Source organism: Myotis lucifugus, unplaced genomic scaffold (genome assembly GCF_000147115.1).
Source record: "Myotis lucifugus unplaced genomic scaffold, Myoluc2.0 scaffold_37, whole genome shotgun sequence".
Taxonomy (NCBI): Eukaryota; Metazoa; Chordata; class Mammalia; order Chiroptera; family Vespertilionidae; genus Myotis; species Myotis lucifugus.
Window position 1 is genome coordinate 1155178 of NW_005871085.1, and position 24295 is coordinate 1179472.

The window sequence follows — 24295 nt, forward strand, 5'->3', positions numbered from 1 at the left end:
CTAGATTTCTCCACGTCGGGAAAGGCGTGCTGGTTCTGCCTCACAGCCCGGCGGAACTGGCGCTGAGCAGACGCGCGTCTCTTCCCCCATTGCCTAGTCTGGGTAAAGAACTGGACATGTTTGCCCCTTACCGGCCACCGTATAGGCCTTTCTGCACTTGGACTCCACTGGAGTGAGACTGCGCGGCCATTTAACTGACGGGTTGGGGTTTGTGTGTGGGAGTGATGGCTGTCTTTTGTTTTTTTGGCTTTTTTAACCTCAAACACGCTCCAGGTGTTAGCCAAGCCACGCCCTCCCCCTGTCCTTGAAAGGCCGGGAACGAGGTGGCCCCGTGGTGTTCACGTGACACCGTGGTCACGTGACACCGGCGTCCAGCGTCTTCTCGCTAGGCAACCGTCCTAGAGCCTGAACCCGCTGCTGCAACATGAACAAGATCTACCAACTGGCGGTGCCCAAGGGGCGCCGGATCTGCTGTGAAGTGTGCGAAGCTCCAGCCGAGCGGGTGTGTGCGGCCTGCACAGTCACTTATTACTGGTAGGCCCTGAAATGTGGCTCCTAGGCGACCCGATGCCCTCTCCCCCAATCACCCCCCTGGGCCTGGGTGCGTCGAGGCGGTTCCAAGACAGGTCTCTAAGACTTCGGTGCCTCGTTTTCATCCTCTTCTACTCCATCATTCACCAGCAGATGTTTTGTTGAGCGCCTACTGTGCGCTATGCACTGTTCTGCGTGTTGAAGTCACTGAGGGAACTCGGCAGACCTTGTCCCTCAAAGGGCTAGTGACATTTTCACTGCGGCCTACCGATATGTAAACAAACAAAACAGGATGGTTTCCCAGAGTGATAAATGTCATAAAGTCAAAGGAAAGGCGATGGGAGGTCGGGCAGATTGCCTCTCTGAGGGCAGACCCTTGATCTGAAAGTAAAGTAGGAGCAGCCTGCCATGGAAATGGCTGGGGGAAGAGTGGAACAGTAAGGCCCTGAGGGAGGGAAGAATTGGCCGTGTTTGAGGAATAGAAAGAAGGCTATTTGGCCCTGGCGGGTGTGGCTCTGTTGGTTAAGCGTCCTCCCATGCACCCAGAGGTCACCAATGCGATTCCCTGGCAGAACACGTGCCCAAGTTGCTGCCTCCATCCTGTGGGGGGCGTGCAGGAGGCAGCCCATGGATGTTTCTCTCCCACCCATGTTTCTCTCTCCCTCTCCCTTCCTCTCTAAAATCATTACAAACATATTTTTAAAAAGAAAAAGGCAGAAAGCAGGCTATTTGGTGCACAGCCAGCATGGTAAGGGTATGGGGAGGGTGGTACTGGATGAGATCAGTTTTCAATTATTCAGTGTAACATCCTTTGACCTTTGCTTTAGAGGAGACCCTATGTTGGGCCTGAGATAAAACAACTAGGTTGCTGACTTCCAGAAACCTAGGTCAGAGCAGACGAACTTGTTTAAAAAAGAAAGTCGTTCTGATACAAGTGTTGTCATTCAAGGTGTGCTCTTCCCTGGGACTTCTAAGGATGGAGGCAGTGATTGGGTTAGTATCTGGACAGGTTCTCTGAAGAAGTAACATTTGAGCCGAGTCTTGAAATTTTAGTAGGAAATTGCTAGGTGAATGAACAGTGAAGAAGGAAGTGTAGGACGCTGACATCCAGGACTGCCTGGGTGAAGGGTGAAAGAACAGAGTTTATTGAGAGCTGGGTAAATAAGGTAGTAGTGGAGGGAGCAATCACTGATTTTTAAATTTCGGTCCATGACCCTTTAGCAGATTATGAGTAAGTCCCAACCAGCATTTTAAGAAAATAATAGAATAAAAATCATTAGAGTGATCCTACTTGAACTGTCTCTTGAAACTTTTAGTGTTCTTATGTGGATATGTGTGTTTGTACTGGAAAGATAGATGGAACACTATCAACATTAAGAACTTTTATGCATCAGAGAATACTAAGAAAAAGGGGAAAAGAGCCTACAGAATGAGAAAAAAAATATTTGCAAGTCTGATAAGGACCTGGTATGCACAACACATAAAGAACTCTTAAAACTCAACAATAAGAAGACAAAAGACCCTGTTAAAAAGATTTTTAATCTAATCAGCAGGTGAGTAGATTAAAAAACTGTGGTACCATGCTGCTGTAAAAAAGAAGGAACTCTTACCATTTGCAACAGCATGGATGGACCTGGAGAGCATTATGCTAAGTGAAATAAGCCAGTCGAAGAAAGATAAATACCACATGATCTCACTCATTTGTGAAATATAATGAACAACATAAACTGATGAACAAAAATAGATCCAGAGACAAGATCAACCAAAGGACTTGTATGCATGCATATACTTGTAAGCATAATTCATGGGCACAGGCAGTAGGAGGGTGAGGGCATGTGCTGGGGGGTGGGAATGGCCAGGGAGAGGTCAATGGGGGAAAAATGAGACATATGTAATACTTTAAATAATAATTTTTTTTAAAAAGTTTATGGTCTCTGTTGCAACTACCCAACTTTGCTATTATAGCACAAAGGCAGTCACAGGCAAAAATACATAGCACTCTCTCTTCTTCCTTCCTCCTGAGACAACAGAAATACAATAAAGTAGTTTCTTTATAAACTGGGACTGTTATCCTTGAAATGACATAAAGCATTTTAAAGGGTTTTTGGGTAGATAATTATTGTAAATAAATCAATAAAAGCACTTAACAGTCAGGATACAGAGTTGGGTCCACAGGGTATTAAATAGGGGCTTGTTGAGTAATTGTGTGACTAATGAAAATATATATATATTTTTAAATATATTTTATTGATTTTTTACAGAGAGGAAGGGAGAGAGATAGAGAGTTAGAAACATCGATGAGAGAGAAACATCAATCAGCTGCCTCCTACACACCCACCACTGGGGATGTGCCCGCAACCCAGGTACATGCCCTTGACCGGAATCGAACCTGGGACCTTTCAGTCCGCAGGCCAACGCTCTATCCACTGAGCCAAACCGGTTTCGGCGACTAATGAAAATATTAACTTACTTAGCTACCCGAACTTTTGTTCCACTGAGAGTATTTGCTATATCTTGCCTTTCTAAATAAAGTGACCTTCATTTAAATATTTGTGAGCTCTCTCCTTATCTATTTCTCTACCCCCTCCAATGCAGGGCCATGCATAAAAAAGGAATTAACTGAGGAAAAAAATTTTCATAGAGTTCACAGTCAAAGAGCTGGTGAGCTAGACAGGTTTTGTTTGGCCATTAACATGGTTTTAAACTGAATTTGAATGTCTTTAGGCAGAGCATTCATTCTCCAGTTAACCACAGATCCTATTGCTTCCTACTATTGAATATCACTTTACTGTTTGTTTTCCAAATCTTAGCTATGGTAAATTGTGCTGCTATGAACATAGGGGTGAGACCATATACTTTTTAAAGCCTAAAGTATTTACTCTCTGGCCTTTTATAGAAAACTTTGCTGATCCTGCCCTATATTATTGTTATCTATTTTGGATCATTGTTATCTATTTGTATAAATGGAACCAAACAGTTAATATTCTCACATTTAGGTAAAAATGTGTCCTAGGCAATAGAAATGCATTATATGCACATAATAACAGTCTTAAAATATCTGAAACAGTTATATGACAATTATAATTCAGTTTTCTTTTTCTTAAAAAGGTGAATGTGAAAAAAAAGCAATAACTGTGAGAATTAAATGGGGAAATAAATAATTCAGTGATAATACTTAGACACTTCAGTATCCCACTTTCAATAATGAATAGAACAACTAGACCAAAGATCAGCAAGGAAATATAAACCTTGAACAATGGTATAAACTAACTAGACCTAACAGACATCTATAGAACACCATCCAACAACAACAGAATGCACATTCTTCTCAAGTGCATATAGAACGTTATCCAGGATAGACCATATGTTAGAGCATGAAAACAATTTTCAAATTTACAGGATTGAAATGCTACAAGGTATATTCTTCAAATGTTACAGTCATATCTAGCTAGCTAATATTAATAATAAGAAAGGAACAAAGGAGACCTAACTGGTTTGGCTCAGTGGATAGAGCGTCAGCCTGTGGACTGAAAGGTCCCGGGTTCGATTCCGGCCAAGGGCATGTACCTTGGTTGCGGGCAAATCCCCAGTAGGAGGTGTGCAAGAGGCAGCTGATCGATGTTTCTCTCTCATCGATGTTTCTAACTTTCTACCCCTCTCTCTTCCTCTCTGTAAAAAATCAATAAAATATATATTAAAAAAAAAAAAGAAATGAGCAAAGGAGAGGCCAGACATTGTAAGCACAGTTGTCTGGGCAGCTTCACCAGGAAGCTGCAATTTTACACTCCCCAGGGAACTGCTGGTCCATTCCCTGTAAATCACTGGGGAAAGAGTCCAACAAAGGGAGAAATCCTCGACTGTGCAGCGAAGTCAGGGTGACATAAGGAAGGTGTCTGTCAGTCTAACCTGGGAACAAAGATCATTGGCTAGGAGGGTGGACCCAATGCAAGCCTGTGACAATTTGGGAATACATGGTCCCCAAAGGAATTCTTTTTCTTGTTCCTCTTGCTTCACCCCTGCGTCCTTGCACTCGCCTATGCTCCCTCCATAGCCATGTGGCCCTAGAAGTGGGCCTACGCCATCAGTCGGACATCCCCTGAGGGATCCTGGCCTGCGAGAGGGCACATGCCAAGCTGAAGGACACTCCCTCACTCCCAGTGCACGAATTTTCATGCACTGGGCGCCTAAAATATATATGTGTGTATATATATATATATATATATATATATATATATATATATATATATATATATATGGCATCCAGCTTGGAAAAGGAGTAAAAGTACCTCTATTAACAGATGACACGATCTTATAGTGAAAATCCTAAAGAACCCACACAAAAAACACACCCACCTATTAGAGCTAATAAATGAAAACAGCAAGGTTACAGGACTGCTATGCAAAAATCAGTTGTATTTCTATATGCTAGCCAAGAACAATCTGAAAGTGAGATAAGAAAACCATTCAATTTACAAGAGCATCAAAAAAAAGGGAATGAATTTAACCAAAATAGTATAAGATTTATACACTGAAAACTACAAAATATTGTTGGAAGAAATTAAAGAAGACCTAAATAAATGGAAAGGTATTCATAGATTGGAAGACTTAATATTAAGATAACAATACTTCCCAAATTGATCTGCAAATTCAATGCAATTCTTATCAAAATTCCAAGTGCCATTTTGCCAAAATGGACATGCTGATCCTAAAATTCATATGAAAACACAAGGGACCCAGAATAGCCAAAACAGTCTTCAGAAAGAACAAGTGGAAGACACACTTCTCAATTTCAAAATTTACTACAAAGCTATAATAATGAAGAAAGTATGATACTGGCATAAGGATAGACATGCAGATCAATGGAGCAGAATTAAAAGTCTGGATATAAGCACATACATTTATGATTAATTGATTTTCAAAAAGGTCACCAAGATAATTCATTTGGGAAAAGAATTGTTTCCTCTGTATGGTGCCGGCAAAACTGGGTATCTACATGCAAAAGAATAAATTTGGACCCCTACCTTATGCCACATACAAGGAAGACTAAATGTAAGAGCTAAAAATATAAAACTTTTAGAAGGAAATATATGTTGTAAATCTGTGTGATCTTGGATTAGGCACAGTTCTTAGGTATGACAACAACAGCACAAGAAACCAAAGAAAGATAGATCGAACACTATCAACATTAAGAACTTTTATGCATCAGAAAACACTAAGAAAAGGGGTAAAGAGCCTACAGAATGAGAAAAAAATATTTGCAAGTCTGATAAGGACCTGGTATCCACAACACATAAAGAACTCTTAAAACTCAACAATAAGAAGACAAAAACCCTGTTAAAAAGTGGGCAAAGGATTTGAATAAATATTTCTCCAAGGAAGATATACAAATGGTTAGTAAGCACCTGAAAAGATGCTCGACATGATTAGTGATTGGGAAAACACAATATAAAACCATACTAGGATGGTTATAATAAAAAAAGACAAAAATAACAAGTTTGGTTAGGAAGTGAAGAAAATAGAACCCTCATACATTGCTGGTTGGATTATAAAATAGTACATGCTTGGCCAGAGTGGTTCAATGGTTGAGCATCGACCTATGAACCAGGAGGTCATGGTTGGATTCCCAATGAGGGCTCATGCCCGGGTTGCGGGCTCGATCCCCAGCCAGGGGCATGCAAGAAGTGGCTGATCAATGATTCTCTTTCATCACTGATGTTGCTATCCCTCTTTCCCTTTCCCTTCCTCTCTCTGAAATCAATAATAAAAAAATTAAAACAAAATAAAATGGTACGGCTTCTGTGGAAAGAAATTGGCAGCCCTCAAAAATTTAAACATATAGTTACTATATGACCCAGCAATTCCATTCTTAGTTATATGCCCAAGAGAACTAAAAATATTTATTCACACAAAAGCTTAAGCACTAGTGTTCATAGAAGCATTATTCATAATAGCCAAAAAGTGGAAACAACCAAAATGTTCACCCACTAATGAATGTATAAACAAAAAGTGATACATCTATACAATGGAATATTATTCAGTCATAAGAAGGAATAACATTGATGCATGTCACAGCATGACTGAATCTTGAAAGCATACTAAATGAAAGAAGGTAGACACAAAAATCATATATTGTCCGTTCCCTTTTTTATGCAATGTCCAGAATAGGCAAATACATAGAGAAAGTAGATTAGGGTTCTAGGCATTACATGGGTGGAAGGAAGAATGAGAACTACTATTAGAGTGAATGGGGTTTTCTTTCTGGGTGAAAATGTCCTGGAGTTAGATAGGGTGATGGTTATATATTGTGAATATATTTTTTAAAAACAACACTGAGTTATACACTTTAAAATTGTAAATTTTGTGATATGTGAATTATATATCAGTTAAAAAATGTAAAAACAAAACAAAACACCATGATTGGAGGAAGGGTCAGATTTGGGTAATAAATTTGGAAGTCATTCATAGAGACAATTATTTAAGGAGTGGGAGTGGATTTGCTTGTAGAATTTTCCTGCAGTGATGCAAATGTCCTACATCTGTGCTGTCTAATCGAGTGTTTACAAATAATAAATGTGTATGTAAAACCGTCAGAAAAGCTGTATACCAAAATGTCACAGTGCTCCCCTTAGAGAGTTAAGAAACAGCTGGCTTTGGAGTACAGGCTTAGAGCAACTACTTAATCTCTTGGCACCTATGCTTCTTGACCTTTAAAACAGTAATAACAGATTTTGTTCTGTTTTCAAAAGTTAGTTACATGCAAAACCTCCTGCTGCACCACTGGCTTTGGGAGGCATTCACAGTGTGTTCTAAGTAAAAGCACCCACAGGAGCACAGAAGACAATGCAAGGGGTGCTCTCCAGAGTCCTGCAACATGAGGGCACCATGGTAGGAAAGTATCTCCTAGAACAGTGGTCGGCAAACTCAGTCAACGGAGCCAAATATCAACAGTACAACGGTTGAAATTTCTTTTTAGAGCCAAATTTTTTAAACTTAAACTATATAGATCGGTACATTCAACTTTAAATTCAACTTTAAATTCATGGTTTTCGTCTTCCGTTTTTCCTTGCTTCTTCTTTGTAGCCATCTCAAACAGGGCACCTAAAAAATGTTTCATTTTATAATAATAAAGCCAACACAAAAGAATTACAATTCTTAAATTGATGACAAAAATACCTGTAGGATTTGCAGCTGGTTGGAAAAATACAGGTAACTTTATGCTTCGAGTAGGTACTTTTGTCACCCGCGCGCGATTTGCAGATGCGACTAGCACTAACCACTGCACAATGAGACTGCTGACTGACTGGCTCACTCAACTCCTGCATGAATCGCGCTCGCCTCCCCCGAGCTGTGTATCCTGCGGCCGGACCGACCGACACCCCCCACTTCTTCTAACGCCACTTCTTCAAAATAGACTCGCCCAGGCCGAAAACCGACTTCTGTGCATGGGCCACGAAGTTTCAATCGCACTGTACGTGTGTGCCCGCATGTGGTATTTTGTGGAAGAGCCACACTCAAGGGGCCAAAGAGCCGCATGTGGCTCGCGAGCCGCAGTTTGCCGACCACTGTCCTAGAACCTCACCAAATGTAAATTCCTTTCTCTTCCTCAAGAAAAAGACCCTCACATCCCTCAGCTTCAAAGTTCAGATATTTTGAAAACAACGTTGGAATAATGCAGAAGTAAAGCTGTCTTTGTCGTTACTAATTAATCATGAAAACAGAATAGCCACAGCAGCACCACATGGCTTCTGAACGTGAACCTGCGCCTGCAGAGAGACCACCCTTCTCCGCCCTTTCCCAACCCAACATAGTTTTTCCACCATCAAATAATCACATGACAGAAAAGAGATTTTGTCTCAACATGGCTTGAGCTCCCTGCCTGGTCTGTGTTGGGCTGGCTTTTCTAGTTTCTAGGGCTAGGCCTGAAGTGGAGCAATGGAATTAGGTCAGCCCTAACATAAATACAAGGAAGTCCATGTTTTTATTGTCAGTGATGTGGCTCATCAGCAAGCTGACTGGAACAGCATTCATGAGAAGATCTGTCAGCTGCTGATTCCGCTGCGCACCACCATGCCCTTCTACAATTCAGAGGAGGAGCGGCAGCATGGCCTCCAGCAGCTGCAGCAGAGACAGGTAGGCCTGCGGGACAGGGACAGGTTAACTCCTGGGTGCGGCAAAACTGCCCAGGAGAAAGGGCGCTCTGGGCTGAGATCACTAACCTGTAACCTTTGTGAGGGCAGAGACTTGGTTTTGTGTTTTTATGTCCTCAGTGCCATTCAGTCAGTTCTCCACATACTTGCTGAGTATCTGCTGCGGTCTCCTTGGGCCGCCATAACAGAGGACCATAGGTTGAGCGGCTTAAACCACAGAAATGTATTCTCTCACAGTTCTGGAAGCAATAGGACCAAGATCAATGATAGGTGTTAGCAGGTTTGGTTTCTTCTGAGGCATCTCTCTTTGGTTTACAGATGGTTGCCTTGCCATGTCCTCCTATGGTCTTTCCTCTGTGCACACACAACCTTGGTATCTCTTCTTGTGTCCAGAGTTCTTCTTATAAGGACACCATTAGATTGGATTAGGGGCCATCCTAAAGGCCTCATCTTAACTTAATGCCCTATTTAAAAGCCCTGTCTCCAAGTGCAGTCACATTCTGAGGTACTATGGGTTAGGGCTTCAACATATAAATTCTGGGGAACAAAATTCAGCCATAACACCCATATATGTCAAGTACTCTGATAAGAGCTGAGGCACGTAGTAGGAGGTCAACAATGATGTTTGAATATATAAAGGAATAAATAAATAGAGGAGATTAGGAAAACTAGAATCACATTTTTTCTTTAAAAAAATAGCATTTTATAAGCCATAAATTTCAAAACACCAGATCCATCAATGTTAGTGTTGTCACACTTTGAGAGTGGCCTTAGAACAGTGATGGCGAACCTACGACACGCGTGTCAGAGGTGACACGCGAACTCATTTTTTAGGTTGATTTTTCTTTGTTAAATGGCATTTAAATATATAAAATAAATATCAAAAATATAAGTCTTTGTTTTACTATGGTTGCAAATATAAAAAAATTTCTATATGTGACACAGCACCAGAGTTAAGTTAGGGTTTTTCAAAATGCTGACATGCCGAGCTCAAAAGGTTCGCCATCACTGCCTTAGAACAATGGCCTTAGAGTAAACTTGTTTCTGATATTAGCTAAGCAGGATAACTCCAGAAGGAAAATTCTCTTAAAATTAATTCAAATAGAAAGGCAGACAGTTTCAGATAGTCCTGAGGCATGATAATTTTGTTAAACTAAAATTTTAATATAAATAGAAGAAGAATATTCATTTAATAATTTTCTCTTGAGCACTCATTTATGCCAAGTACGGAACTAAGATGAAAATACACTTATTCCTGGACCTTAAGGAATCTCACAGTGCAGAGTTTGCCTTTTTGTGTCGCTTATGCTAGGACTTGTGGCCAGCTTAATACAGGCAGGCTGACTGTGTGCCCTCAACCAGCTCATTAGGTATTGGCCTTATCTCCAGGTATACCTATATCCACCATTGTCTTTTACCTGTAGACTGACTACTTTTTTCTTCCACAGAAGCACTTGATTGAATTCTGCTACACCGTAGCCCAGAAATATATCTTTGAAGGAAGGTATAAAGATGCTGTCCCAGCAGCTTTGCATTCTCTTCGCTTCCGCATGAATGTGTATGGCCTGAGTTCAGTAGAGCTTGTGCCTGCCTACCTGCTGTTGGCCGAGGCTAGCATTGGTAAGTGGAAATGACTTACCCCCTGGAGTCCTTAAGAAGTGCTATATTGGGTCCTATCAGTAGCCAAAGAATCTAGCCTTGGTATCTTTTGTGCAAGAGCAGGGCTGCTGAAAAGTTTGGCACAAGATGGGGAAGGAGATGTCATGAACTTTCGGCTACAACTGACAAATCCACTGTAGGTGACCTAAGCAAAAGGAGGAAGTGTAGTAGGACGCTGGCGTGTCCTAAGGGAATTGAAGCACCATGAGGTACTAGAATCAGAATGCTGTAACAAAGGAAGGCCGATGCTCTCAGCTTCTATTTCTGGGGCCTTATCTCTTGCCTCTGCTTCTCCATATCTGCAGACCAGATTTTTCTACCTTATGCTTACTGCAGGAGACAGCAACCCTAAAATGTCAGAGACAGCTGAATTTACATTCTCCAGGTTCACGGTGGGTAATAGAAGCTAATTAGCATTTGATTTACAATTTTAAATTCCTAAAGAGAATTGTGTTGACTCAGTTTGAGGGTGGTATCTACCTACCTTTGAGTCAGGGTCATGTAGTTCAAACAGGAATACAGGAACCTGCTCCTATAGATGAGAGGCAGTGTTGAGAGTGGGGAGCATACCCATGGCAGACATCCCATGTGGCTGTTACAACAAGAGGAGCATTAGCATTTTTGAGGGGAGTTAACATTTTTTAGTATCTACAGTATTTCATTTTGAAATAATTTCTCAACCTTTCCTTGATGCCTGTGACTTTAATTTTTTAAATATTAAAAGTCAATTACTTTATAAAATGTCCCTCAATTTGGGTTTCTCTGAAGTTTCCTCTGCAGACGATGTATCTTTGGCAGGAATATCATAGAAGTGATGCTGTGTTCTTCTCATCCCATCCTATAAATTGGCACATGTTTTCAATTTATTCCATTACTGATGATGATCATTTAAGTTAATTCACTCTTTCAAAGTATACTTCAGCAGTTTTTTCTTAAAATGTATTTTTATTGATTTCAGAGAGGAAGGGAGAGGGAGAGAGAGATAGAAACATCAATGATGAGGGAGAACCACTCATTGGCTGCTTTCTGCAAGCCCACTACTGGGGATCGAGCCCACACCTGGGCATGTGCCCTTGACAGGAATCAAACCCAGGACCCTTCAGTCCACAGGCTATGCTCTATCCACTGAGCCAAACCGGCTAAGGTTAATTAAGCAGTTTTAATATATTCAGAAGATTGTGCAACCGTCACTACGTTTAATTCCAGAACATTTTAGTTAACCCAAATGGAACCCCACACCCATATTAGCAGTCATACCCCGTTTTCCCATACCCACATTTCCTGGCCACCACTAATCTACCTTCTATCTCCATGGATTGGCCTTTTCTGGACATTTCATATAGATGAAATCATACAATAATGGCCTTTTGTGTCTGGCTTCTTTTACTTAGCATATGTTTTCCAGGGTCATCCATGTAGCATATCAGTACTTGATTTCTTTCCATGGCTGAATACTATTTCATTCATGGATACAGATAGACCACATTTTGCATATCTACTCATCACTTGGACGTTTAAATTGTTTCTATTTTTTTTGGCTATTATGATTAGGCTGCTATAAATTTTCGTGTATAAGTATTTGTGTGTCAATAAATGTCTGAGTTAATGAATAAATGTGTGAATGCATGATGACATATTTCATCATGTGTTTTCTGGCCAGGATATGAATTATAACCTTCTTTCAATCTTTTGGACAGGTCTAGACCAGATCGTCCAGGCTGAAGAATATCTATCCCAAGCCCAGTGGGCAGTCCTCAAATCAACTGATTGTAGTTATGCCACCCACTCTTTACTGCATCGGAACCTGGGACTTCTCTTTATGGTTAAGGAAAACTACGAGGAAGCCCGTTATCATCTGGCCAATGATGTAAACAGTCTAAATTATAACACCTGAATGTTTCTGAGTCCAGCCCTGTTTAGTTTTTGTGGTGTGTTTTTTTTTTAACTGAGCATTTCTCTATAACTTTTTTGTCTACAACTGACTGGTGGGGTGTTAACAAGAACACAACTTTTAAAAGATTTTTAAAAAATTATTGATTTTTTAGTGGGAGAGGAAGGGGAAGGGAGAGAAACATTGATGTAAGACATTCATTGGCTGCCTCCTGTATGCCCCCTTCCGGGGATCTAGCCCACAACCCCGGCATGTGCCCTGACCAGGAATCAAATTAGTAACCCTTAAATGCACAATATGATGCTCCAACCAACTGAGCCACTTTGGCCCAGCAAGAACATAATTTTAACAACCTGAGTTCAAGCCTTCCTGGCTGTGCAAACTTGCCCAGATCACATCATTTCCCTAACCCTCAGTTGCTGGGAGGGTCATAAAGGGAGGCAGACAGAGTACTGACTAAGAGAAGGGCTTTACTTCTAGTCTCAGCTCTATAATCTGACCAGCCACATAATCTTAGACAAATCATTTAACCTCTTTCATCACCTTCAACTCTGTTGAAATGTTAAATAGGATAATAAGGGTGATGACTGAGCAGTTCTTCCAACATTTCTGAGGTTTCTATTAGGATTTCAGTATTGGACAATATTACCAGAGAGAATAGTTTCTGAGTCTGAAATCTGGATGAGGTTAGGGTCAGACTGCAGTCTTCATGCAGGTTGGTTCTCTCTTCAGCCTCTCCACTGGGCAACTCTCCCTCTGGTTGGCCGCCACTGCACAATGTCCATAGAGCCAATGGAAACATCTTGTGGTGATCAGTCTCCATATCCCCTCACCCCAAATCCATTTGCTGCCCTACTCTACCCTGGGAGGCTTACCTCTGTGGACTACACAACCTGGACTCCATTGCTTTGGCTTTGGTTTGGAGAGTGAGCGATGTGGCGGGGATTGAAGGTTGGGAGGAGAAAGAGGTTGGGGTGTTTCCTTTCTCTGCTGCCTTTCTTCCCTACCTCAGTTCTGGCAGGGACATTGTTCCTTACGACTCCTGTCAGGTAGCCTTCTTCCATGGCTCTGGCTCTTACTGGGCCCTCGTAACCCTGCTTTCTCCCCTTGCTTTTTCAGGAGTCGGGATGGCAATTTCTTGCTGTTGAGAATCCCCAGTGCCTCCTTAGTTCTTGTTGGTTCCTTAACCCTTCCACATCTCTGTAAATAATTATTTTCATGAATGTGTCTTCAGGAAATATTTTGAGGGTTCCATAAATTTCCACCTATGAGCCTGACTAATGCACTTCTTCATCTGTGTTTTTTTGCACAGATAGACTCTATCTACCCCCTCTGACAAATTAAGGATTTGTTCATTCTGTCTTGAGGTGGGCCATCCTGTTAAGAATGAGAGCAAGCTCAGATTCCTCAGCCTGGCTTTAAAAAAAAAGGAAAGAAAAAAGACTATAAAAAATAGATCATGCCCAGCTGGCATGGCTCAGTGGTTGAGCATCGATCTATGAGCCAGGAGATCACAATTTGATTCCTGGTCAAGGCACATGCCTGGGTTGCAGGCTCAATCCCTAGTGTGGGGTGTGCAGGAGGCAACCAATCAATGATTCTCTCTCATCATTGATGTTTCTACCTCTCTCTCCCTCTCTAAAATCAATTAAAAATATATTTTTAAAAAAGAATTAGATCAAGCTCAGAGTTCTCAGCCTAGCTTAAAAAAAGAAAGAAAAAAATTTTATTGATACATATCATAAAATTCACCCACTTTAAGTGAATAATTAAATGATTTTTAGTAAGCTTACAGAGTTGTGCAACCATTAACACAATCCAGTTGTAGAACATTTTTTTATCATCCCAAAGAGAGCCCTAATATCCATTTTCAGTCATTTCTCATTCCCACCCCTGCCATGGAGCGGGAACTGACCTGGAGCAGGTCTGCCTCAGACCAGCCTGTAGTGTGTGGGTTCTTGATTCCACGCAGGAAAGATTTCACAATACAACTCCAGGTGGCTTTGAGAGTATGTTTATTCAAGCTGGGGACAGTGAAACAAGGGAAGGACTTAGGGTAGAAGAAGCAACAGTGAGAGCCTAGGTGGGTAGCTTTGGCTCTCTAGAAATGTTAGGGGAAAGAAATTAGCCAAGGTGGGCCTGCTGTCTGCTCCCCAGAGAGTCAGAGAAAAGGAGGCCTTGGGTACAGGTTCAGAATGTTAGCCCAGGAAGCGCTGCCGCTATCCATTGCTTCCCTGGTTGCAAGTGTGGTGGGGACCCTTAGGGTTTAGGAGGAAGTAAAAAGTTCATACCTGAGAAGGGGCATCTGTGTGCTCCAGAGAGAGCCCACACTGGGTCTTCGTCTTGAGAGTTTTCATCTTTCTTCTGGGGTGAGAATCTTAGGGGAGGGTTTCAGTAGAATATTCATCAGCTTTCCAGATTTATTTTGTTGTTGTTAATCCTCTCCCACGGATATTTTTTCCATTGATTTTTAGAGAGTGAATGGGAGGAAGGAAGGGAAGAAGGGAGAGAGGGAGGCAGGGAGGGAGGGAAGGAGGGAAAGAGAAAGAGAGATGTGAGAGAGACACATCAATTGGTTGCCTCTGACACATGCCCCAACTGGAGCCAAGGATCAAATCTGTAGCCCAGGTACATACCCTTGACCGGGAATCGAACCTGTGACCCTTCAATGTGCACCCAATGCTCTAACCACTGAGAACAATGGCCAGGCACCAGATGCATTTTTAATATGCTGATGCATCAAAATGAGGAGGGGAGTTTGGGATTATTCTTTAGTCTGCTTTACTGTTTGACTTTTATCTTGGGTTGGTCTGGCTCTAATGGGGTTTTTGTTATTTGTTCCCCTGACTTCACCTGTCCTTGGGTTTAGCTGGCATGAATGGCATTAACTGGGTCTCTGTCCTCTGTCTCCTGATCAGGGTGATTTAAACTATGTATTCTCTGGTTAGGGAAGAGAGGTATAAACCATTTGCTCTCAAGTGTCCTTGGTTGGGGAAGATATTAGGTCTTGGGATTCACTAGCTGGCTGTAAGTTGTTTGGCCTTGTTTAATTTTCTTGTTTAATCCCATCCCACTTGCCCAGGAATTTTCCTAGCTTCTTACTATCCCACCTCACCCCTGCCCCAGGCAGCCACTTTCTGTTTCTCTAGGTTTGTCTTTTCTGGACGCTTGATATAAATAGAATGATATGTGGTTTTTTGCATCTGACTTCTTTCACTTAGCATAATTATTTTGAGATCCATCCATGTTGTGAGTATAAATACTTTATTGCTGAGTAGTAGTCCATCATCTGAATATACTACAGTTTGTTTAGCCATTCATCGGTTGAGGGACATATGGATTGTTCCCACTTTTGGCTATTATGAATAATGTTGCTAAGAATGCATTTTTTTTCAGGTGACTTTTAGAGGATGTTTATTAAAGCTGGGGACAGTGAAACACGGAAGGGCCCAAGATAGAAGAAGCAACAGGAAAAGGACTAGGTGGGGAAATGAGCCTAGGCTGGACTGCTTTAGCTCACTAAGAAGTCAGAGAAAAGGGTACCTTGGAGACAGGGAGAGGGAGTTAGCCCAGGACAAGCTGCCACTTCCCATTGCTCCCTGGTTGCAAGCCTCATAGGGTCCCTTAGAGCAGGGTCGCCAACCAATGGTCCCGGACCACTGGTGGTTTGTGAGGTCTGAAAGGTTGGCGACTGCTGCCTGAGAGCATGCCTGTGGGAGAAGAGGAAAGGGAAGGGAGAGCATTCTCTCTCCACTAAGAATATATTTATACAAACCTTTGTATGAACACATGTTTTCATGTTCTTGGGCATATGTCTAAGAATGGAATTGCTGGGGCATGTAGTACTATATGTTTAGCTTTTTGAGAACTGCCAAACTGTTTTCCACAGAGGCTGCATCATTCCATATTCACACCAGCAAAGTACGAGGGCTCCATTTTCTCCACATCCTTGACAATACTTGTTGTATTCTGCCTTTTTTTATTAGAGCCATTGTAGGGTGTGAGAAGTGGTATCTCGTGGTTTTATTTTGCATTTTCTTATTGACTAAAAATATTGAGCATCATTTCTTATGGCTTATTAGCCATTGGTACATGTTCTTACAGACATGTCTCTTCAGACCCTTTGCTCATTTTTAGTTGGGCTGTTGTAAACATTTTTTGTATATTCTGGATACGAGTCTTTTTTTTAAAATCAGATATATGATTTACAAAGAGAACACAGCACTCACCTTCTTCCTCTGCTATAGATTTATTTTGCCAGTTGTGCATATGGCACAGAGGACATCAGGACCTCAGGAGGCTACTTTCACCTGGCTAATATCTTCTTTGACCTTATGAAGTTTGACCTGGCAGACACGCTGTACACCAAGGTGAGCTAGGGGATATGGGAGCTGAGCCTTGACACTTAGGCCTTGTACCTTACAACTGGTGTCAGATCATTCATGAGAAATTTGAAGCACAGAGAGATAAAGGCACTTGCCCAAGTTTACATAGCCTGATATATGATATATTCCAATTTTTTTCTTCCTATTTCTCCACTACCAAAATAGTCCTTAGAATCTATAGGATGATCTATAATAAAAAAAGCATAATATGTTAATTAGACTAGATGGCCAAACGACCTTCCGGACGATATTCCGGATGACCTTCGGGACGAAGCCGGGGCTGTGAGGGCCGAGCCCCTTGCACGAATTTTGTGCATCTGGCCTCTAGTTAACAAATAATAAGTGATGGGTCAATAACCAAACCCCTCCAAATAGATTGCCATATGCTCTGTCATACCCATAGAAGCAAGGTAATGTGGGCATATTGAGGTATGTGATAGAGAAGGAAATGAGATTTTAATATATATTTTTACTGATTTCAGAGAGGAAGGGAGAAGAAGAGATGGAACATCAAGGATGAGAGAGAATCATTGATCAGCTGCCTCCTGCACGCCCCTTACTGGGGACTGAGCCTGCAATTCAGCATGTAACTTTGACCATAATCAAACCCAGGACCCTTCAGTCTGCAGGCAGACGTTCCATCCACTAAGCCAAACTGGCTAGGGCAGAAATGAGATTTTAAAGGGGAAAATTATGGCTAAAAAGTCATATGAAGGGATCAAAAAATATGAGTGCACTTGAAGTCTCCATCTTTGCATGTGAAAGATTTTAAACTGCTTTTGGTATTTAAAATGTCAGTTATGTTCATAGAGTAACACCTCACGTAGCAAGCAACCATTTCTATGTGTGACATAGGCTCTCATGCTGTGACTGTTTATTCATATTTTAGGCCCACTTTTGAGGAAGAGGCATTGTGGTGTAGCTGAAAAGAAATGAGCTTCAGAGTCAGACAGACTTGAATTTAATTCTTGGCTGTGCCACCCATGAGCTTTTACCAAAAGTCAAGTACAGTCTTACCATCTCTGAGCCTGTTTCTCTCTCTGTAAAATGGGGAAAATAAGACTATGACCTCAGTTGGTGTTGTGAGGATGTAAAGGTTTAGTTATATGTGCTCAACAAATGGTAGTCATTGTTATTAGATCCACCAGGGCTGTCCCCAGATCAGCCAGGTGCCCTTTGCAGCCCAACACTTGCCACACTCACTTTGGCCAGGCCTGTTTGGCTCCGAAGCCTCCTCTTCCCCTCCTCCCCCCAACCAGGCACAATGAGAGAGGGAGTCTGCAGATGGTTAGAGGTGCTGCCCTCCCAGCTGGCTGGTCCAATGACTTAAGACCTAGCCTGCTTGTCTGATTGTATCTTCTTTCCTAACAGGTCTGTGAGATCTGGGATAAATATTTGAACAATCACTATCAAGTCCTCTCAGAGGCTCGCGTCCAACAAATAGATTTACTGGGCAAACGATTTGAGACTGACACTGGCTTGGGTAAGTGGCAGTTCTCCCTACGAAGCAGAGCAGTGACTTCCTGTCAATCGTGGGCCTTGTCCCGAAAATAGGGAGAGCTGCTGTGCCTGTCCTGGAGCACATGCCATCTCCCCCATATTGATTATGGGAAAACTGAGACAGGGGAGCAAAGGGATTTTACCAGAAGTCAGATTTCTAGCACCACACACAGCCTTTCAGGGGATATACTTGGAGGAGAGCCCACTGTACTTTCTGCAGAGCATCCATTTCTTATGTGTTATCCCTCCAAGGACATAAGCCATGGCTCAACACAGAAGTGGCATTACTCAATTGTCCTGGTGCCTTATCCTCTTGCTTTACTGGACAGTGAGCTCCTCAGTGGCAGTGCTGAGTCTGATTCATCTCACCATTCCCAGGCTCGGCAAAAGGCTGAATGTTGAGTAGCCCTGGACAATATCACTCCCGCTGAGATAATAAAGAGACAGAGGATCTAGCTTGTGCTAAAAAAGTGTAGTTGGTGAGACAGAGCCTGTCTGAAATACCAAAATACAATTTCTATGAGTACAAATTATATTATAAGCCGAGCCCCAGAGCTAAGAGGTGAGGCTGGTGTTGAAGGGGGAAAGACTTCTTACAGGAGAGGTTTTGAGTTAAGGATTAAAAAATTAGTAACTTTATTGAGCTTTCTCTTATGATAAAAGTGGTTTATGTTAAAGCAGAAAACTTGGAAATCATAGATAGCTGAAGATAGCCAACCTTAATATTATGGTATATATCCTTTCTGTCTGTTTCTCTAAGCTTAACACAGTATGTCCTCACTTAATGTCTTTCATAGGTTTTTAGAAACGGACTATAGGCTAATTGATATAAACAAGAGTTAAGTTCCTATGGCATACTTCTGGTCACGAAAACATCACCAAACTTCTAAATAAAGACCTAAAACATTTCTAATATTAAACTCTGAAATAAATGTGAGCTATCCATACATTTAAGAAATATTAATAAAAACTAGCAAGATAATTCTTTTCCAGACTGCTTATTCCAGTTCAAGGTCGCAGGTGACTGGAGCCCATCCTAGCAATTCAGGGCACAAGGTGGAGCCAACCCTGGACAGGATGCCACTCCCTCAAAGGGTGCACTCACACACACACCTACATTCACTCAGACTGGGACGATTTAGGCACACTAGTCACCTATGGGTACATATTTGGGCTGTGGGAGGGAAACTGAGGACCAGGAGAAAACCCACATAGAAGTGGGAGGACATGCCAACTCCACACAGAGAGTGGCTTTGATTGAGAATAAATTTTTTTCTCTCATCAATGTTATAATGAAGTGATGTCTAACAAAATGATGTTATTTGGGACTTGCTATACTTAAAAAAGTGCTTTTAAGTATCTGGCCCATAATAACTCATAATCTCTCTCTATATATAAAAGGCTCAGTGACTGACTGACCGGCCAGTACATATGACGTGCACTGGCAATTTAAAAATAAATGTTGACTTGTGCATGTGTGACACAGATAAAGCTCTCAGAATGGATATTATTGAAATCCCCCGTGAAATGATTGTAACGGATCTATTATTGAAGCTACCTTTGGAAATAGTATATCTATAGATAATATTAAAAATATATCTAAATGTGTGATTCTTTGTCCTAAAAATTGGCACTTTCATAAATTAAATGAAGAAATTTTGGATATACTTGATGGAGATTTTCACACCTATTTGAGTGATGATTCAACAGATGATGCTGGAAAGGAAAATTTTTCCATCAAATTTCTTAATAGTATTATTCCTTCGGGAATGCCGTGTCATAAATTAAAATTGAAAGTAGGTGCAATCATCACGCTACTGAGAAATCTTAACAGTAAATGGGGTCTTTGTAATGGTACTGGATTTATTATCAAAAGATTGTGACCTAACATAATCAAAGCTGAAGTATTATCAGGATCTGTGGAAGGAGAGGTTGTTCTGATTCCAAGAATTGATTTGTTCCCATCTGACATTGGCCTCCCATTTAAATTAATTCGAAGACAGTTTCCTGTGATGCCAGCATTTGCAATGACTATTAATAAGTCACAAGGACAAACTCTAGACAGAGTAGGAATATTCCTACCTGAACCCGTTTTCGGACATGGTCAGTTATATGTTGCTTTCTCTCAAGTTCGAAGAGCATGTGACGTTAAAGTTAAAGTTGGGAAATTAGTCAAGCACTCTGAAGTGTTTTTACTCTTAATGTGGTATAGAGGGAGATATTAGAATAAATTTAATCAATTTATCAGTCATTGTTTTTATCAGTGTTGTTTTTTTAAAAATATATTTTATTGATTTTTTACAGAGAGGAAGGGAGAGGGATAGAGAGTTAGAAACATCGATGAGAGAGAAACATCGATCAGCTGCCTCCTGCACATCTCCCACTGGGGATGTGCCCGCAAACAAGGTACATGCCCTTGACCGGAATTGAACCTAGGACCCTTCAGTCCGTAGGCCAACACTCTATCCACTGAGCCAAACCGGTCAGGGCTCAGTGTTGTTTTTATATCACGTCTTTGTTGTTATATTATGTTGTTACTGTTTATTAATCAATTTATATATTGTTTTCATATACATTTTACTACTTTTCTTTAATCTCTGACACTTCTATTATAGAGAAAGGGTGAATAACGATATTAAAATATTTCTTCTAATTAATTTCCTTTTAATGTGCACAAATCTGTCCACTGGGCCACTAGTAAGTCAATAAATAATGACTAAAGGAGAACCAAAAACTGCTGGGGGGAATTGTAAACAGCCTCCCCAGGGAAAGCAGAAAGGCTATGCTTAAGCACCTTTGGAGTTGGGGAAGGAGAATTAAGATGCTGCACCTTCAAGAAGCTCCACTCCCCCCTCTTGCTAGAGAGTGGAAGCTGAGTTGGGCCACTGGGACAAATCCCCTGTATTTGGGAGCCTAAGAGATCCAATTCAGGACTCTGAAAGAGAGAAATCTTAGCAACGTTGGGACTGATCATTTTTTTAGGTTTCTCTCATAATGACATGCGAGGCGAGGCCAGGAGCTGCCTGGAACTGCTCTGTATGTGGCAGCTGCCCTCCAGGTGGAGAACTTGCTGTGCTTTGCACTGCCTCCACCAGCATCCCTGTGAGGAGGCTTCTGGAGTCCAGGTGCCCACACAGCTCGGTGCTTACCACTGAGGGCAGACTCAGCTGCCTCCAGGAGCTGTTTCTTCTTTCCCTCCTTTCCACCGCAGATGAAGCCCAGGAAGCAGAAGCCATTCGGATCCTGACTTCAATCTTAAACATTCGAGAGTCTACATGTAGCGGAGCTCCCCAAAAAATTGTCTTCGTTCTGAGAATCCTGGTCATGCTTTACTACCTGATGATGAATTCTTCAAAGGCAAGTTTCCCCAGAAAGTCAGCATGTCTAAAATTGAGATAGAAATCCCTCTAGTTGAATCCAGCTGTGTTCTGCCCAGTTGCATTAGCGTTTGTCCTAAGAGTAAGCCCCTACTCCAGAAAAGCTCAGAGGCTCGTGCCAGGTTTCATTTGTTGAGTCCAGCCTGCATAATGGAAACTGGATTGTCCTCTTTCCTCGAGGGGGCCTTCCCAGAGTTGCATAGGTAAACTGAGGCAGGGGCAGTACTAGAAAGCCTGCAGGGCCTGAGGGCTCTGGGGAGTCCTTGCAGGAATGGAGTAACAGCTTTAACTACACTCAGTGAGTTCCTGCAGGTTGGCAGTTTATTTATGGTCCTGTTCATCTCTCTGCCTTCCAGTGTTGGTTCAAAGGGCCCTAATTAAGATCCTACAAAGATCTCACTTTGCTATGAAAGTGTACTTAGTTTGTCAAGCCAGGTGACTTTTTCTGGTGTCCCCTTCCCCACCCAGCACACCTGTGGCTAGCTCTAAGGATCCAGTATGTGTTCACAAGTTTCCAACAAGAGCTCAGTGGCTGGTGTGAGAAGCTGATGGATCCTTTCCCATGTTTCTGGGATTGAGCACAGATGGGGCTTCCCAATGTAATGCTTCCCTGTGACAACTTCCTCTCGTCACTGCAATTCTATTCCAGGCACAAGAATATGCCACCAGAGTCTCTAACATAGCTCAAGAAAAACAGCTCAGTGCCCAAGAACAAAACCTCATTGAACAATTACTGCACATCATCAACACTGAAGTAATTTTGCCCGATCCTTAGTGACCCATGGGTTCCACGTCAGGGCCTATTCAAGCGACTATTGAGCATCTAACATATTCCAGCCTTGTGCAACTGCTTTGAGGTACTATGAATTGCTGAAGTTCCCACCCTCTTGCCCTGTGACTTCACATATAGTGTGTTTTTATTCTTTCTTGCACAGCATATGTAAGGGAATATAGAGCTTTGGGCATAGAAATCAGTAAAACTTGTTTATCATGACCTTTGCACTTGGGTTATCATGACTTTGTACAACTTTGAGTAATGTGCTATCAGGTCACTAATAGGGTATTTGTAATTAAACTGCAAACAGTTTTTCATATTTCCCAGAAGTCTCCAAGTGATGCATGTTCCATAGATCTCTGCCAGAAAAAAAAAAAAGCGGGTGGGGGTAGGAAATAAGCTATATTGGAGCAAAGTTTCCCTATTCTACTGGAATTAAGTTAGCATTAATTTGAGGTAGTTTGTGATTAAACTGTCCACTATAATTCCTAGAGTAATCACCAAGAAAATTACTCTAAAAATAGTTTAAAATCAACAAAGGAATTAAAATATACTAGAAAAAATCCACTTAATGCAAAAAAAAGGCAGTGAAGGAGAATGAGAGGGACAAAAAGGACAGGAGGTATATAGAAAACAAATAGCAAAATGCAGACATCAATCATAGATCTTTTCCAGAGAAGGCCCCAGGGCCTTGCAAGGTGCCCTAGTACAGATTGGCTGAGATACCATTCCAGGTTGGCGTCTTTGTCTTCCTAGACAGCGATTTGAGCAGACGTGAGCCATTTATACGGTCTAGGGGAGAAGCCCTCTGAAAGATCCTACAAAGATCTCACTTTGCTCATGCCAGGTTTCATTCGTTGAGTCCAGCCTGCATAATGGAAACTGGATTGTCCTCTTTCCCAGTGATGGAGACAGAGTGCAGGCCTTGGACTCAGATGTGCATGGGTTACAATCTCAGCTCTTTTACTTAATATCTTTGTGACCTTGATCTCTCCCATAACCTTATTCATTATTGTTGTAAAATGGCCTAGATGTGGCCATGGCAGCATCATCTTGTTTCCTGGATGACCGTAGTCACTTAACATATCTTTTTTTTTTTGTACTATTTTTTTTTAGTGATTCTAGGGAGAGTGATTGAGAGATAGAAGCATTGATGAGAGAGAAACATTGATCAGTTGCCTCTTGCATGCCCCCTACTGGGGATCGAGCCTGTAACCGGGCATGTGCCCTGATTAGGAATCGAACCGGGGACCTTTTGGTTGATGGGTTGATGCTCAACCACTGAGCCACACCTGCTGGCAGCATATCTTTTCTTTCTTTTAGCTCCAGGCTTGTCAAACAGCCTGTCCATTAGCACGCTTAGCTTCATAGGTAGATTTGCACCCAGGGAGAGGATATGCAAGTCAAGGACCTGTCCGAGAGTTTTTTGTTCCTCACTGTAAATTAATTCACTCAGATACATAATAAAAATAGGCCAGATTGCCCTGGCAGGTTTGGCTCAGTGGATGGAGCTTCAGCCTGTGGCCTGAAAGGTCCTGGGTTTGATCCCAGTCAAAGGCACATGCCCAGGTTGAGGGCTAAATCCCTAGTAGTGGGTGTGCAGGAGGCAGCACATCAAAGATTCTCTATCAGCATTGACTAGAGGCCCGGTGGATGGGATTTGTGCACTGGTGGGGGCTGTGGCCTGCGGGGATCGGCCCGCTGTGGGAGTGCAGCTCATCCTGGTCAGTTGAGTGGCTGTGGACCCGCCCTCTGAGTGGGAGTGCACTGACCATCAGGGGGCAGCTCCTGCATTGAGCGTCTGCCCCCTGGTGGTCAGTGCATGTCATAGTGACCGGTCATTCTGGTCGTTCCACCATTCCGTCGCTGGGCTTTTATATACATAGATGTTTTTATCTCTTTCTCCCTCTCCCTTCCTCTCTGAAATCAATAAAAATATATTTTAAAAAATAATAAAGGCCAGATAGGCCACCCTACCCCTTCAGGTCTAGGTAAAATCTGCTGGGAACCCCATTCCACAACTTTGGGCA

At 42.0% G+C, this 24295-nt stretch overlaps 1 protein-coding gene across 1 annotated transcript; it reads left to right on the forward strand.

The window, feature by feature from the left end:
- The first annotated feature begins 12 nt into the window (after nucleotides 1-12).
- ZMYND12 (zinc finger MYND-type containing 12) lies at nucleotides 13-22481 on the forward strand. The gene is made up of 8 exons (XM_006087234.3): nucleotides 13-534; nucleotides 8520-8661; nucleotides 10127-10298; nucleotides 12035-12204; nucleotides 16476-16598; nucleotides 17985-18096; nucleotides 21325-21470; nucleotides 22140-22481. Exons 1-8 carry the CDS (start codon nucleotides 425-427, stop codon nucleotides 22263-22265), a joined length of 1101 nt encoding a protein of 366 aa, XP_006087296.1. The 5' UTR covers nucleotides 13-424; the 3' UTR covers nucleotides 22266-22481.
- Nucleotides 22482-24295: the final 1814 nt, after the last annotated feature.